The sequence below is a fragment of the Opisthorchis viverrini genome, assembly GCF_000715545.1.
Source record: "Opisthorchis viverrini unplaced genomic scaffold opera_v5_338, whole genome shotgun sequence".
Lineage (NCBI taxonomy): Eukaryota > Metazoa > Platyhelminthes > Trematoda > Opisthorchiida > Opisthorchiidae > Opisthorchis > Opisthorchis viverrini.
In genome coordinates, this window is record NW_008751996.1 from 317,595 (window position 1) to 332,376 (window position 14,782).

General features: G+C 40.8%; 1 protein-coding gene across 1 annotated transcript in view; it reads left to right on the forward strand.

The window, feature by feature from the left end:
- The window catches only part of T265_10148 (hypothetical protein), a gene marked incomplete at both ends in the record, with an annotated part of 30,967 nt that extends 16,594 nt beyond the window's left edge, over nucleotides 1-14,373 (forward strand). Inside the window, 6 exons of the mRNA XM_009176435.1 lie at nucleotides 834-973; nucleotides 4,471-4,583; nucleotides 4,910-5,036; nucleotides 7,672-7,861; nucleotides 14,120-14,226; nucleotides 14,295-14,373. Coding sequence (XP_009174699.1) covers nucleotides 834-973; nucleotides 4,471-4,583; nucleotides 4,910-5,036; nucleotides 7,672-7,861; nucleotides 14,120-14,226; nucleotides 14,295-14,373 — 756 coding nt within the window. The remainder of the gene's footprint in view (nucleotides 1-833; nucleotides 974-4,470; nucleotides 4,584-4,909; nucleotides 5,037-7,671; nucleotides 7,862-14,119; nucleotides 14,227-14,294) is intronic.
- Between the last annotated feature and the right edge of the window lie 409 nt (nucleotides 14,374-14,782).

Consider the following 14,782-nt stretch of genomic DNA (forward strand, 5'->3'; position numbering starts at 1 on the left):
CTGTTGTGTGTTGAGCCTGAACTGCGTCCTGTCGTGCGCGCTTTTCCGTGATGCTTATGTTGGTTGACCGTGTTGTCACCATATGTTTCGTTGCACTGGAGGTGGACCATGAAAACAATGCTGGGGAATCATATGGCATCCTTCAAAAGGCCACGAAACCGGAGTTGGCATGTTATTAACATGTATATCATTCTCTAATTGCGGAGGCAAGCAGCGATTGGTTTGGTGTCAACAACTATGACAACCATTGGAATGGAAAGAAGCTTTTGATCAAATTGCAAATTGCTAATTACTACACAGAGCATTTGTGGAGATTAGCGAAATTCGCATATGGGCAGCATCTAGTGCTGCGCGGTGCAGAGCGCGCCCCTACCTCTCCTTTTACTTGCATTCCATATGACCGGAATAGTCCACATGGGTAAGTTCTTCGCCAGAAAGTCAGATTGCGTTGATCCTTCTCTTCCTTGGGTTCTCGAAATATTTTTCGCCTGTGAAACTGTCGCTTAGTAAGTCGCCACTTCAAAATCCACTCAAAGCGGTACATTTGTCCCACTTAACTGTTTGTGCGTTGGCAATCTGTAGTTGCCTCACACAGAATAAGACCATTTACCTTGAGAAAACTACAGTGCAATAGTACAGCAGATAAACATTTGCCCACATTTGAAGTGCTGTAAGACTGTCAACTCCGGAAGTGTCTGGCTCTTGTTTGTAGTTCAAAATATACGTGTACTTTCAGTTGGATGCAATTGTAAGTGCTGAAATAGAGATATTTGGAAACCTAATAGACTATTGGTCTATAAGTTTTACAACGCTTTTGTTTCTGTTCACTCCAGATGCAGGCGAATGGAGAAAATATGGCCAACGAATACCACTCAGAAGAGAGTATGCCTCAGGCACAAGTGAAGCCCGTACAAACACTGGCTAAACCCTCCCCTCCGATTGCACCACTCACAAATCAGAGGAGGATAACTGGGTGAGTTTATTTCTAACAAACATGCTAACAGTGACTAATAAAAACACGTAATTACCGAATTGATTAGACTGAGCATATTAGTTTCCGAATTTAGGCGAGTACACAAAAATGATATGGTTTGGTTCATTCAGTGTTAACGTTTGTTGGGATTCGCGGGTTTATACGTACTGGCCGTAATCCGGTGGCACAGTTTCTTGTGCGGCTCCAATTACAGAGCATACTTCTCACCACAACTGATGAAGCTGATGGGTATTCTTGTCGTTGGAACACACTGAAGCCCTCTGGACGACTGCATGGGCATGAAATTAGGCTCGATCCTTGAGGGCGTTGGGGCACCATTGATGTATGTGTTTGCTCTAAGTCTAGTTAGACCTGTGGGGCGCTGTCTACAAAAATGTGTGCAAAGATTTGATTGGAAAAATGCCTCTATTGTATTGTATTGTATTGGACTGGATTGGATTGGATTGGATTCATGAAAGCCTTGCTCTTGTGTGCTGGACTACCAACCTGTTTTTCACCAGATTGAAACCATGCTTCTGATTTCTCAAAAGTGTTCTGGAGAGTGGAAGTGAATGAAGCTCTAAGAGAGTGGTAAATATGGCAGATTTTTGTTCTACTGACAAGGAAAGGAGAGAAATCAGTCCGCAACACAAAGATATTTTATGGAGTTATAGCTTATTGTGTTGACTCTTAAGGTATGGTTATACTATTTTCCAAAATCTCACAAATATTTTGTTGTTCTTACGCTGCAAGAACTTCTGTACTACTGAGTTACCACAGAAAAGGGATAACGAATATTTAAAAGAACCTCATGGGTGAGAACTCTCATAGTATAAAAGGGACCTTGCAAAGGAGACGCTAATTCTTTCTAGCAGTAAAGCTAGAGAACCTCCATACGCGAAAAGGTACCGATTATTCCATTTAAAAAACATCCCTGAGAGGTAGTCCCTGTGTATATATCAAGTATATTTCATGTTTGAATACTAGATTGGATCTAAACACTGTTTCGGAAACTAAACTGGAGTTCACCTGCAAATGAGAGAGAAAAAAACTACTTGTACCTGATACAGAGTCGAGATAACATCCAAATTACAAGTGGCGTTCCGCCGAAAAAAATAATTTGGCATATTATATGTCTAGCCACATAAAATATACGGCGACACCTGTGCACCATAAATATTTAAAGAATTCCTTAAGCGAACGATTTGACCAGCGTCAGGTGATATACTATGTTAAAATAATCTTAAGTTACAAATAAATATCAAAATGTGTTTAATACTTGCTGTTTGACTGGAACTTTCCATGAATAATTCTGTGTTCGGAAAGTGTAAACCCAGTGGTGTGTTGTTAACGAGTATCCGTCCGTCCTATAGGTTGCGTCATTTCACGGGAAACACCTGGATACCTTGAGTTTCGTCTCAGACGGAATATGAGACGTTTTCCGGTTGAACAACAAGATAAGATAACTGTGGTATCATATGTGGTAATGCGTTCACACCTTAATTTATATATGAGTATTCAACCGCAGTAAACTGTCTGACTGAGACATACAAGAACAATTAGAATAGGGAAATGATAACCGTTGCTAATGACTTAGTAGGTAATGTGTGACCAAAACGCATGAGGCCACTTGCGTTTTTATGGGCGTACTCCTTTCAGTCTGTTCAACAATGAGATTGGTTGTTTTTCTTTTGTTTGAGTTGATGTCCGGATGAGATTATTTTTTGGTTTAGAAGGCCATTACCAATCATAAGACACACTGTGCACCGTCTGGTGAACAGAAATGAGAACCTAATGACGAGAAAATTTTCAAACTCGACTCTGATGTTCGGAAGATTGCCAACGGCCATAAGTAATTTATCGAAGAATGGATGGGTCTTGTATCTCCCTCTCGTTAGCGATGAAGTTTTAATTATATTCAGTACTAACCACTTGGATCGGGAAATCAGTGAACACAGTGACATACATACATACAAAAAAAATACATACATAAGTTTTAATACATACAGAAAAATGCATAACTACCAATAGCCCCACGATTTGTCCTCCGAAATGAATAACAAATGGAACAAAACTATGGCACAAAGGCACAATGCAGATCTTCGTATGTGCGGGACAGATTGTGCATACAGTCCCTGGTGAACACTTCCCTCACATTTCTGAAAAATCGGCGTCTGAAAACAGCGGTCTGAAAACAATAGTAACTATGCAAAATCGACAAACAAGTAGCCCTACATTTTAAAGCTTCACAAACCAAACAATAGTCATTGTCTATCAGATTATTAGCCTGTCTAACCGAACGCTATAATCCATGGTTTTGTATTACAACCACATATCTTGGGTGGGGACCCCAACAGCAGTCCACTCCACGTCTTCTCTTGATAGGTTCGTATTGGACGAATACACGAGAATTGGTTCACCTGATGTTTTTGTTCAAAATTCACACTAATAGGCCGACCACAATCCAATTAAAACTCCACTCTGTCTGCACAGCCTTTGTCAACTCGGTCGTTCTATGGTTTGTGATGTTCCAAAATTGTTGATAGACTGACATCTACCGAACTATTAGCATTATCAGAAATTTAAGCTCCTAATACGTCAAGTTGTGAGCTTGGCATTCTTCTCAGTGATAGGTGAAAATAGAGGTAATTTGACTTCACAGAGCTACTGGCTGCTTATGTTGTTCCAATCAGTGTTTGACATTTAGATGTATTGAAGGGTTGTCACTCGATGATAAGGCTTCACATGTTTCGCTCATACAACAAGAAATCACCGCTCCTTGCAAAAACACACCAGGAATCGAATCTGGACACGGCCACCCGGTATAAGTAAAAGAAACGCGTAGCGGACGGCTTCTTCCTGTACAATTATTATTTCTAAAACAGCCCTATGGCTTTGAAATTATTCACCCTCTATGATAAATTAGAATGATCAAAACAACCCCCCACTATTTATATGTTGTAGGTTTCTTAAAACAATAAAGTTGGCAAACAACACTTTTTCGATAAATTTGGAAAAATCATGTCTTAAGCTTTTATAAGCAGCCTGAAACCGCTTAAAAAGCTCGTCGGTAATCCTACTTTTTGGGTGGAAGGGCGGTTCTAATTAGACGTTTGGAGGATTTTTGTGTAGAATCATTTAATTTTAAGCAAAATGGTTACGGATTACTCAAGATTTGTTCCAGCTCTTCTAAAAATTATCTACACGGCATATGACTGGAAATTCTTTGTAGCGAATCCCTCTTGAGGAGCTACAAAATGAAGCTATCATACACGATATAAATCCGCAGCATCACGTAACCCTTGTATTGCTTCTTAGGAAGAGGGGTTTAACTGTGAACTTACTGCACGCCAATTGACGGTTTTCGGAGTACTCATATCACAAAAGTCTGATGCCTGTACAGAATCCCATGACTTCGCAGTCGATATGGAGGATTTGCTTCAATAGAGAAGAAACAACGACTGCCTCAAAACATACCTTTAATTTCTTTTAAATAGCACTTCTGTGGCAAACACATGGGTGAAGGGTGAGAAACTGGCCCATGCTCCCCTTCCGTTCTCACAAATTTTACAAGACGGAATGAATGCAGAGAGGACGAGATTAGAAAGCTGTGAGTCCCTAACACATTTTTTCCAATACATCAATTGATTGAAACGTTTTCCCGTTTCCGAGATATGCTGTATCTCTTTTTGTGTCTAGAATTCTTTTCGGGAATTGGACAGGTGGGAAATCTAAACCAACAGATTTGACGTATCGAAGATAACCGAAGATCTTTAGTTCTTTTACAACAATCTACATGACGTCTCCTCCCACTGCGCAGCATATAAACTTGTAGGGTTATTATTTCAGTCATTGTACATGCTGGTATGAGTTCGTGGATCACATCCGTACTTCTGTGTTCCAACTCCATGCACCGTCCCTTGATTTTTCTTGCAGTTGGGAAATTGAACATGGTTTCGATCGAGAGCGACGACACCGCAAGATTACAGGGATCAACACAACAAACTCAAGGAAAACCTATTCTACCCTACAGTTCAATGTTCATTTTTGCCCCGAATAATGCGTAAGTGTTGAGTTTTCTATCTCTCATGTTTGCTGAAAATACATATCCAGGGAAGTAATTTGCCCGCAGATTTCTAAAGTGATTCGTCATTCCTTGCCTACTTCAACTAAAAAAACTACAGCTCGGGGGGGTTAGCGCTTACAGCATGTCATTGATTTGTGAGATCATGCTTGGAGGCGCTAATGACGAACTAACTGGTGATTAGATGATACAATATGTTTTGTGCCGGAGCACGTTCAACCCTAATAAGCATGATTGGGTAAACGATTACGAATAAAACAAGGGGCTGTCTAGTTTTGTCGTAAACCTCAGTGTTTGATAAAGTCATGAAATTAAACACTTTTCTCTTCTATCAGGTCGTTTATTGTTTTCAAGAGAAAATGATATAAACGTTCCGACAATAATCATTTTAGTAAACTGTACTGCATATTACATGTGGAATTACGTCTGAAGTTGTCTTAACTAATTTGGGGGCCTAATTTCCCATTAATCGTGGTCGAAAATCAATTAGATTTGTGCATAAGGCTCTAATACAAGATGGATATTTTGCAACCTATACGAAAATCGAATATTCGCTTGGTGTCTTACAACAACGCACAATGATAATTTATCGCCAATGTAGAAATCGGCAGACCACGCCGCTTCGTGAATGGTGTGATCATGTTTTAAATGTTGCTAAGGTGACGATTTTACTAAAGATTACGTAATGGACAGTTTGGTGCTGGTTTGCTGATGGCAGCAAGAGTAATTCGTCAAACCTTTGGTTCAAGACAAGGTACTAGAGCGCAGAATAACCTTTGATTTGGGTTTATGGCATATATTTCAGATCCGAGGCGGACGGTTAATCTCCTAGCGGTCCTTTGTAATTCGAGGTAGCCCTTAATGAGCGGCTGTTGACGGAATCAAAATTATTTGCACACGACAAGATGAGTGAATCCGTTGAAGTTCTTGCACGCTCAGGCTAGATTATTTCACATCCACTGACATTTCACCCAGATTTTACAGATTGGCCCTCCATCTTCCTTAAAATGAAATAAAAGTGGGACTTAATTATCAATTTTAATAGAACCACGGATAAAACTACATCAGCTCATGAAAAGACTATGAGTCCTAGCTACTTTGACTGACAGTTCAGTATGTGCATGGCTATATTATTTTCCTGTGTGAAATTATTTTGTATAGCATAGAGTTATCATTGTTTGAAACTGTTTCTTCAGCAGTCTCAGAATATTGCAAGGTTTGTTAGCTACTGCGTATCTATCCTCTAACAGATTTACTTGTGTAGCTAAAGGCTAAAAGAGTTTTGTGTTATAATGGAGTGAGACGTATATTTATAAAGGTGTTTCCGAGAGAACGCACAAAGGATGGGAAGGTGGGACAATTTTCTCAAAATACTTTGTGCAGATTCAGGTGGAGCTAAGGAAGTTATGGTGTTGTCTGTCGCCCTAAAGCACAATTTCTTCTAGTGCGACAGTGTCAAAGAATCCTTCCAACATGTTTGTTGCAGCTTACGCGAATTTAAAGCGACCAAACAGGGATGTCAGCGTCAATCATCTGCACGAACCGTTTAACATTTGTACGATATTCTTCTCCGCCCTTCTCCGAGACACAAAGTTACCTCACCTCTTTTACCTCGTCCCAGTGATCTATACATCACGAAATAGGGCTGGATCCTGTAACTTCACTACGTAACTTCCAGTCCTGCAAACTGGCACGAAATCTGAAAAGGATTGACAGGAATTTAAAATTTGCGATGATTGTAAATTAACCAACCCATACCTGTGTGTGCACATTCGCAGTAGCTACATAAGTGCACGCATAGTTATTTTAAAACGCTTTGCGAACAGAGCTGAGGAGACTTTTTGCTTTACACAACGAATGCGCTTGTTACATTTTGTGTGAAATTCATTCTCAATCAGCGGCTTGTAGCGTTCAGCAAAATGAGTAGATATAGAATTATTTGTGTTCCTGCGGTTGGAGTTGATAGAATACATATGATACAAAGTGTGGCAGTAAGTTATCACATTTGTGAAGGCTAACAAGTTGCTTTGTAGGAAGGTCTCTTGTTGCAGCTGGTTCTATTTTTCACGCGAAAATTAATCCTTGATTGAGCTAAGTCTATGTAGTTGTATATCGAGAAGCCATGGACCTTAAATACACACTTCTAAGCTGCATCTTTAATGAAACTATACTTTGTTAAACTTTGCGGGAAAAATAAGCTGCATGAAAATTGGTTGGCATATTTATTCGTTTAAAAATTATTCGCAAAGTTTGTCGAAACGAAAGTAGCTAACATGGCCCGTGCAGTGGAGTTTATATTGAATTGGCGTCACCAATGTAGGCAAACCAGCTGGGTGTGCTGGCGGGGCACGAAGCGGACCGAATACTTCATTGCTGAATGCATCACTGCTGACGAAATGCCAAAAATCTAATTCATTGCTGACGAAATGCCGAATACTTCATTGCTGAATACATCACTGCTGACGAAATGCCAAAAATCTAACACAGCATCTCTTCCAGTTTGTCTCTGAAATTTATACCGTACCATTTGCAGCCTGAATTTTAATTTTTACGCTTCTACCACGTGATTCAGTTTTTATTTCCCCACCAACTGTCACGTCTTTCCGGTTTTCAGCATCCGTCGTTTCTGTCACTTTGTTGTCAACCTCCGTTACTTCGACCTATTCATCATGATTGTGATCTGTGCAAGTTCAATCGCACTGGCTGCTGAAGACCCAGTCTGGGAGCATTCCAGTCGGAATGCAATTCTGGAGCATTTTGATTACGCCTTCACCGGTGTATTCACAATCGAGCTGGTACTGAAGGTATGCTGAAATTTGGGGCTTCATTATGCATGTATACGGAAAATGCCGCTGAAGCAGTCCGGGCATGAATAAAGAATGAATGATGTTTCGATGAAGTAATTAGTTGGAATAATATCAAGAAATCATGTCCCACCATCTACCTTCAGAAGGATAGGTAATGAAGATGCTTCAGATAGATTTCAAATCACGGAAAAACAAACTGCATTGAATAGACATGGGAGAAGCGTGAAGAGGAAGTTGCTAGTGTTTCCGGAATTAAGATATAACTACAGAATCTGGGGTTACATCCAAAACATTAAAACATTAAAAAACATTAAAACATTGAAAGATTGTCTAATTGTGTATTTATAGAAATAGGGTTGTAGGAAAACATGAAGAGAGGTTAAATATGAGGAAACGGAGGTCAAAATCCTTGTATACCCTCGTCCTAAGAGGGTAAAACGTTCTCAACTTAAAATATATACTTTTCTAAAATAACCTTTATCAGTAGCCTGCTCTCACAACCACTCTCCACAGAAGAACAAATGTTTTAAGTAGCTTCTGAATACCCTAAATGAATTCAACGTCTCAGCGAAATTGCTGTTTGGAATATACATGTCGTACATGTCCTAGGACTTCTCTTGGTAGCCTACGAAATCATCGTGAATGTGTACTCCTCTGTATTCAAGAGTTCACATAAAAATGGGGAACAGACTAAAACACATTTGCTAATTATAAAGTCCACACAGAATTTTAGTTCTAGGAATAACGGTCAGGTAGCGCTGGCTTCCTCAAACCTTTGCGTGGGTGTAGCCCGATCTAATAGAACATCTTGCTTCCGCATTTTAGCCATTTAAGCCAAACATTAAAAAAACTGACTGAAAAACAGAAAAGTTTCTGTAATCCATCTAAATAAGGCAGTTCACTGACTGACATCTTTTTGGGTGGGTTTATCTCCTCTAAAAATGCGCCCTACGTAAAATATGTTATATGGCTTAACAATGGCGTGTTCACCCTCAAAAGAGAGCACTCTCAGGTAAACCAACATTACCTGTCGGAAAATCTTTTACACTGTCTATTTGACGAGAACGGCTGTATAAACGTATGGAACAGTCAGGAATAGAATGTTTATCATTAATAGAGTTTTCCATATATTCCAGTCGTATAAATCCGTGGAACATGGTGGCCTCTCGATAGATCATGTCTTAACAGATTATCTGTTCACATACAAGTAAAAGGCGATACACCACCCTAAAGGAGGAGTATCAACGTAAACTCGGGTAAAATCAACTACCCCTCATCCAATAATAAAAACAAAGTAAAAACCCTCAGAATATATAGAAATAGTTCCAATCTTGCGTATGACCATTTGGCGGGCCGATGTCTTAAAAATCCCACTCTAGATGGCAGTATTACGTTACTTTTGGCGCTGTGGCGGAAGCTCCCAGTGTGAACACCTGTGATAATAGGCTTGGATTTTGCTCAGACTAGGAATTCATAATTAGTTCACTTTTAGTAAGGTAGCTTAGAACCCATAACAACATAAGCTTTAAAGTTTCCGTGTTATTTGGGTGGTAAGCGTGGAAGACTAACATGTCCCCAAGACTGCGTCTTACTGATGACAATCATCAGCATATGCATGCTCCATGCAATCAAGCCTTTAGGAGGTATGGGACCAACTGCTATAAGGTACCCTGAGATAGCCAGGGTTCGAGTCCACCAGCCGCCTTTTCCTTCAGTGGAAATCGCGTAAGCACATGGGTCCAGAATAATGTTTGGGTAAACAGACAAGTAGAATGAAAAACAGCCACAACCAGTGATGGGATGTCACCAGGTTTGGAGAGTGTACACGGCTTGCAGTAGCATCAGAAGCGTGTCTGCATCCTCTTCGTATGATCACTTTTCACATGACTACTGTGAGATCGACTGCAGGTCCAGAACAGCGAATTGTGGGCCACTCTCGTTCATTAGCTGGGATGCACATGGATTCAGTTGAGAATACTGGAAACCGCTTTTTCGTGCCACAGATTCAACACGGATGGATCGTGATGTTCTGTCGAATCAGCTGCGTCACACACTGACGCACGCCGAATTTTACGGACGTATCAGCCTGAACAGTCATCTGTGATCCAATTCGCCCGACCTTGAAATGACTCCTTGTATGTTAGATGTTGTACACTGCCAGGTTAAATCAGATTTGAAAAAAAACGAGCATATTGCTAGTAGCGGGCGAAAAACCACGCAATAACCATGATGAATACGTTGTGAACTATGCCCACAATGCCATGAGGTCAATAGAGAAGTTGAAGGCGTCTACAGGATTTTTTAAGCATAGCATATTGTTTGAATTCATCCTGGCATCCCAAGCATAAGGAGATACAGAATTTTCCATTGGTGGTTTAGTGGAGTTCTCTTTTATCGGATGAGTTTTGAAGGCAAAGTATTATTGTTCAAGAACTGACCTTCAGGCACTCGTATGGGGGAGAATTGCAATTTCAGGTTGTTCTGTTTCAGCGGAAAGCTCAATTAAGCAAGAACCTCGGAGATTCCAGGTTTTAGTGGAAGTCCTGTATAAGATTCCCGTTTAATGGGAAAACTCTAGCAGTTCAAAGAGTTCGTAGCGCCCGCCGTCTATATCAACCTTGTTTAACAGTGCCCAGGCGTAACACACTATCACAACGCAGTAGCCATAAAAAAGAATCGCATCCCCGATCTAGTGGTTGGTACTTTCATTCCTAACCAAGACTTGGTTTGGCTGCTCCATTACAGAGGCACCATGGTCAGCTAATCCAAGCCCATGGAGGTACGCAAAACGATTGTCATTGGGCAACTAAGTGCAAATCACATAACTTTCTCAAGATAGCGGGGTTGAACGTTTGGCTTCTCTTTTGGAAATACACATAGTGTATAGGAAATCGATCGCCCCAAAATGTTTGTTTGTGGGGTGGAAACTTGCAAACGGCGCTAATAATTTTTGCTTTCCTATGGAATGTTTCAAGCGGTCTTTGGACCAAACACGGTGTAAACACAATGTAAATACAGCACAACTAAGGTCGAGCATCTTAACGGGCATTACACATTGCTCAACACTTGAGTGTTATTGCATACAGTTGCATCGAGAATGCAAAACCTGCTGTTATTCCAGTTATTTTCAGAGAATCCATAAAATTGTTATTGATTTGATAGATAGCCAATGCCTTCTTACTTGCTCAAATCAGGTAAAATGCTTTTCAAGACAAATTATGTCACGACCAATTAAGGAATGAAGTTCAAACATACACAGGCTCCCGTATCTTTGTTCGGATTTTCAGTAGGGACTGCAGAGCTTTGGTCATTTATGTGACCGCTAAAGCGACGTTGTTAATAAGCTCGTCAGACTGGTACACTGTAAATCTTAGAAGCCGGATGCAGAGCTTAGGATTGGAAACCAGACGTTTGTTCAACTCGTCGGTTCTATGAAATTTCAGCACAAGCAATTTACGGACCAGGTAAATTCCAGTTAGTCATCTGAACTCAGCTAGAAAATCCCAAAACAAGGGGGAAAATAATAAACCATAATTGTACTCTTCTCCACCTGTCGAATGGACATACCCACCAACCTTGTGATCAAATCGATACGGTAACCAACCACTTGACTGCCCGATTGGAAAAGTGCATCAAACGTATGTACCAGTTTTCCTTGCAGAATGCCATGACTATATGACTGCATGGCTCTTTCAGATTTAGAGCGTTAAGTTGTGTGGGTAAGCTTTAGCTGGGACAGTATTACTAAGAATTTTGTCTTCAACCACTACTCATGGGTAAAATTAATATTTTTGTACGTCAAACAGTGACTGTCTTACAGAACTCCATTCTTGATAAATGGATAGACATCTTTAATCTTCTCGGAAATAAAACAGGAAGCCAGAGATTATCGTAAACGTCTTATGAATGCAGATATGTTTTGTGCAAACCAAGAAATTGACGCAAGACGTAGAAACAGACACTTTTTCGGGGCACGCATCACGGAGCGAGTTCATGCGGATGCATATCAGACACAACTGTAATTCGGGCCGTCACAATGTTGCATCATGAAATAGTGCCGGAATACTGCTGACGTGAAATGGTAATTACACTTTGTTGGCTGTTTTCCGGACAATTGGAGGCAGATGGCCAGGCGCAATGGGTCTCAGTGGATGTAAATGAAATATAGCGTGACACACCAGGAATCAAATTCGATTTAATCATCTATTGACTTTTTCAGGGTCTTAGATGTATACCTGGAGTGGAATCATCCAAAAGCTCCGTGGCTCCAAGAATTATTTTTCAGGTAGTTTATCTGGATTTCCAGTGAAATGTGAAAAAGCATAAGCTGTTGTTTTTCCGGTGTCTTCGAAGCACAAATAAATTATCCGCTTCAATTTATGTTAACCTGAGTTTTGTACGAATTTCCTCGAATAACTTGTCATACTTAACCTCTTCAGTGTTTCAACATTTATGCTGCCCAAATAACATTACTAATATGCACTGCTCATAAGGTCGCTGAAATTTGTCGACAGCCCACGACCGGTTTCGCCCTCCTTGGGGCTCTTCAGGTAGACGCAGTCCCCGAATTTCCGCTAACCTTATGCTTTGTTTGAAACCAAATTGCACGAATTTAGCGAAATCCACTCATTTGCAAACAAATTTGATTTTGCGGGAGACTTATCTAAAACTCAAAAGCATCACAATCGAGAGATTCCGCTGGGTTTTAAGTAAGTCACTCGCAAAACCAGATTTGTTTGCCAATGAATGTATTTCGTTAATTGATAATATGCATAATCCTCCGCATCGCCCCCAAATCAAATGGTCAGGTAGAGCTTATTCAAACGCGTGTTGGCGAAGTCACAGAGGAGAAGAATACATAACCTCAGCACTAGTGAACATTTTCTGGAAAACAACCTGACAGAAGCACATTTTTGGTCTCATGCCACAACAGCGCATAGACATCGTGCCTATTACGAACAGATGTATGCGTTTTTACTCTCTCAGATTGAAAGCACCGCGAAGGAAATTTACCTCAGTGAATGTCTAGATAATAGGGTCACACACAATTTGGCCACGCCATGACAGAATGTTATATCCTTTAAATGTTCGGTCATACATGCGACAGATATGTAAAATGGATGCGTCCATAATCCTCACATGCTTTGTGAGATAAGTGTATGCCGTCCAGAAGTGCTTCATTGGATATGCTACTCGATGTTTCTGAGTTGCCAAATTAATCATACCTAAGTACACCCCCACAAAAGCAAAAACCGAAATTCGTATTCGTACCACGCCCCAAACGGACAATAAGTCGTGTGCGGCCTTTACAATTTGATTCTCTATTACATTCCTACCATCGGCACTCAAAGAGGGACATGCTAACTCGCGCACCCTGCTTTAACCAAACCTGCATCACGCGTCGTGCACGTGATTTGACGGACTACAATCGTCTGCTGAACTGGCAGTGTCTAGTGGCCACATTGTAACCTGTTTTAATCCAACCCAGTTTGTTTCACTCCTTAAAGCTGTGCAATGCATATCTCATACACAGCGCTCTTCGCATTATCTCAGGCTTAGTGAGCTGGTCCAAGATGGCACAGTATACCCGACTACGTGTGTACGTTGATGGACATTATACCGTCCAATGGGCGAGTAACGCGTTCACATCAATCTAATTTCAAAATTCCCTGTCTCGACTTGGCGCAGTTATTTTTAAAACTCCAAACCAGGAAAGCGAAGTACCGGATTTGAGTTTTAGTCTCATTAAAGCTCTTCAGCATAACATGTCCTTGGTCGTACGGGCGTTTGAACTGCCTGTGACTGGCATGCCAGGCAAGCGTGTTAAAAAACCCCATCCTCCTCCGGCGCGACCAGGGATGTTCACTGATGGTGAGTTCTAGGAGAACCTAAAACCGAGTCTCGTGCTTACCCATTTATTATAGATACAATGAAATAACTTTTGCCATTTAGGAATGGGACTGTTCAAACCAGAGTAATCTGAGGTTGAATTCCAGAAATCCCGCAACCACCCACAGCTGAAGAATTATTGATCATTCCCAGGAAACGGTTCCTTCAGGTCTACTATGAATCATGTCTACCATAGAAATCTAGAAAGGTTAATGGGAAAAGTTGATGCTCAGATACTGAAATGGACCTCTTTGAGGGTATATGGAATTGTAAAGGGAACAATCATGTTTGATTTTTCTTCTTTATTTACTCACTTTTAAAATAATTCTCACTGTTTTAAAGTTTTTTGACTCCGATTCATTGCAGGTGATTGATTTGGGCGTAGTTCTACATCCTGGTTCATATTTCCGTGATGCGTGGAACATACTGGATGCCATTGTTGTATTTTTTGCATTGGTCGCATTCGTCGTCCGGTAAGTCAGCGGGACATACCGCCAAAATCAGACAGATTTGTCGATTTTAATTACTATTACTACCGTAGGGTATATGGCTGCGCCAGTTCAACTGGCCAGCTGAAGGAAATAATCTCAAGTGAAAAACTCTTGGAGACGATTGGATAGTCATCGTCTTCAGAAGCGTTTGGTAACAATCGGTAGATTTACTGCTTGTCAACGTTTTGTTTTTGACACAAAGCTTCGTCAGGTCAAGTGACTAGGCTACGAGTTTAGACGAGATTTAAGGCGGAAGGAGAACCACTCAGCTAAGTCAAGCTAACTCTCTGTTAGGTGTCGCCAAAGGGGCCGTGTAATATATACGAGGAGTAGGAAAATAAAAGCTACGATCTATCAAGAGCCAACAGACACAGCAAGCGTCTTAAATTATTCATCGTCGCATGCAATTATTCTCATCGATAGTCGGTCGAACCAGAGCGGTGTGCACAAAAGAGATGGACCGAACGGTAGTCCCATTTGAGAATGCCAACAGACTTCAAGAAATAGGTTACCCAGTGAGTTTGATCAGGTATCAACT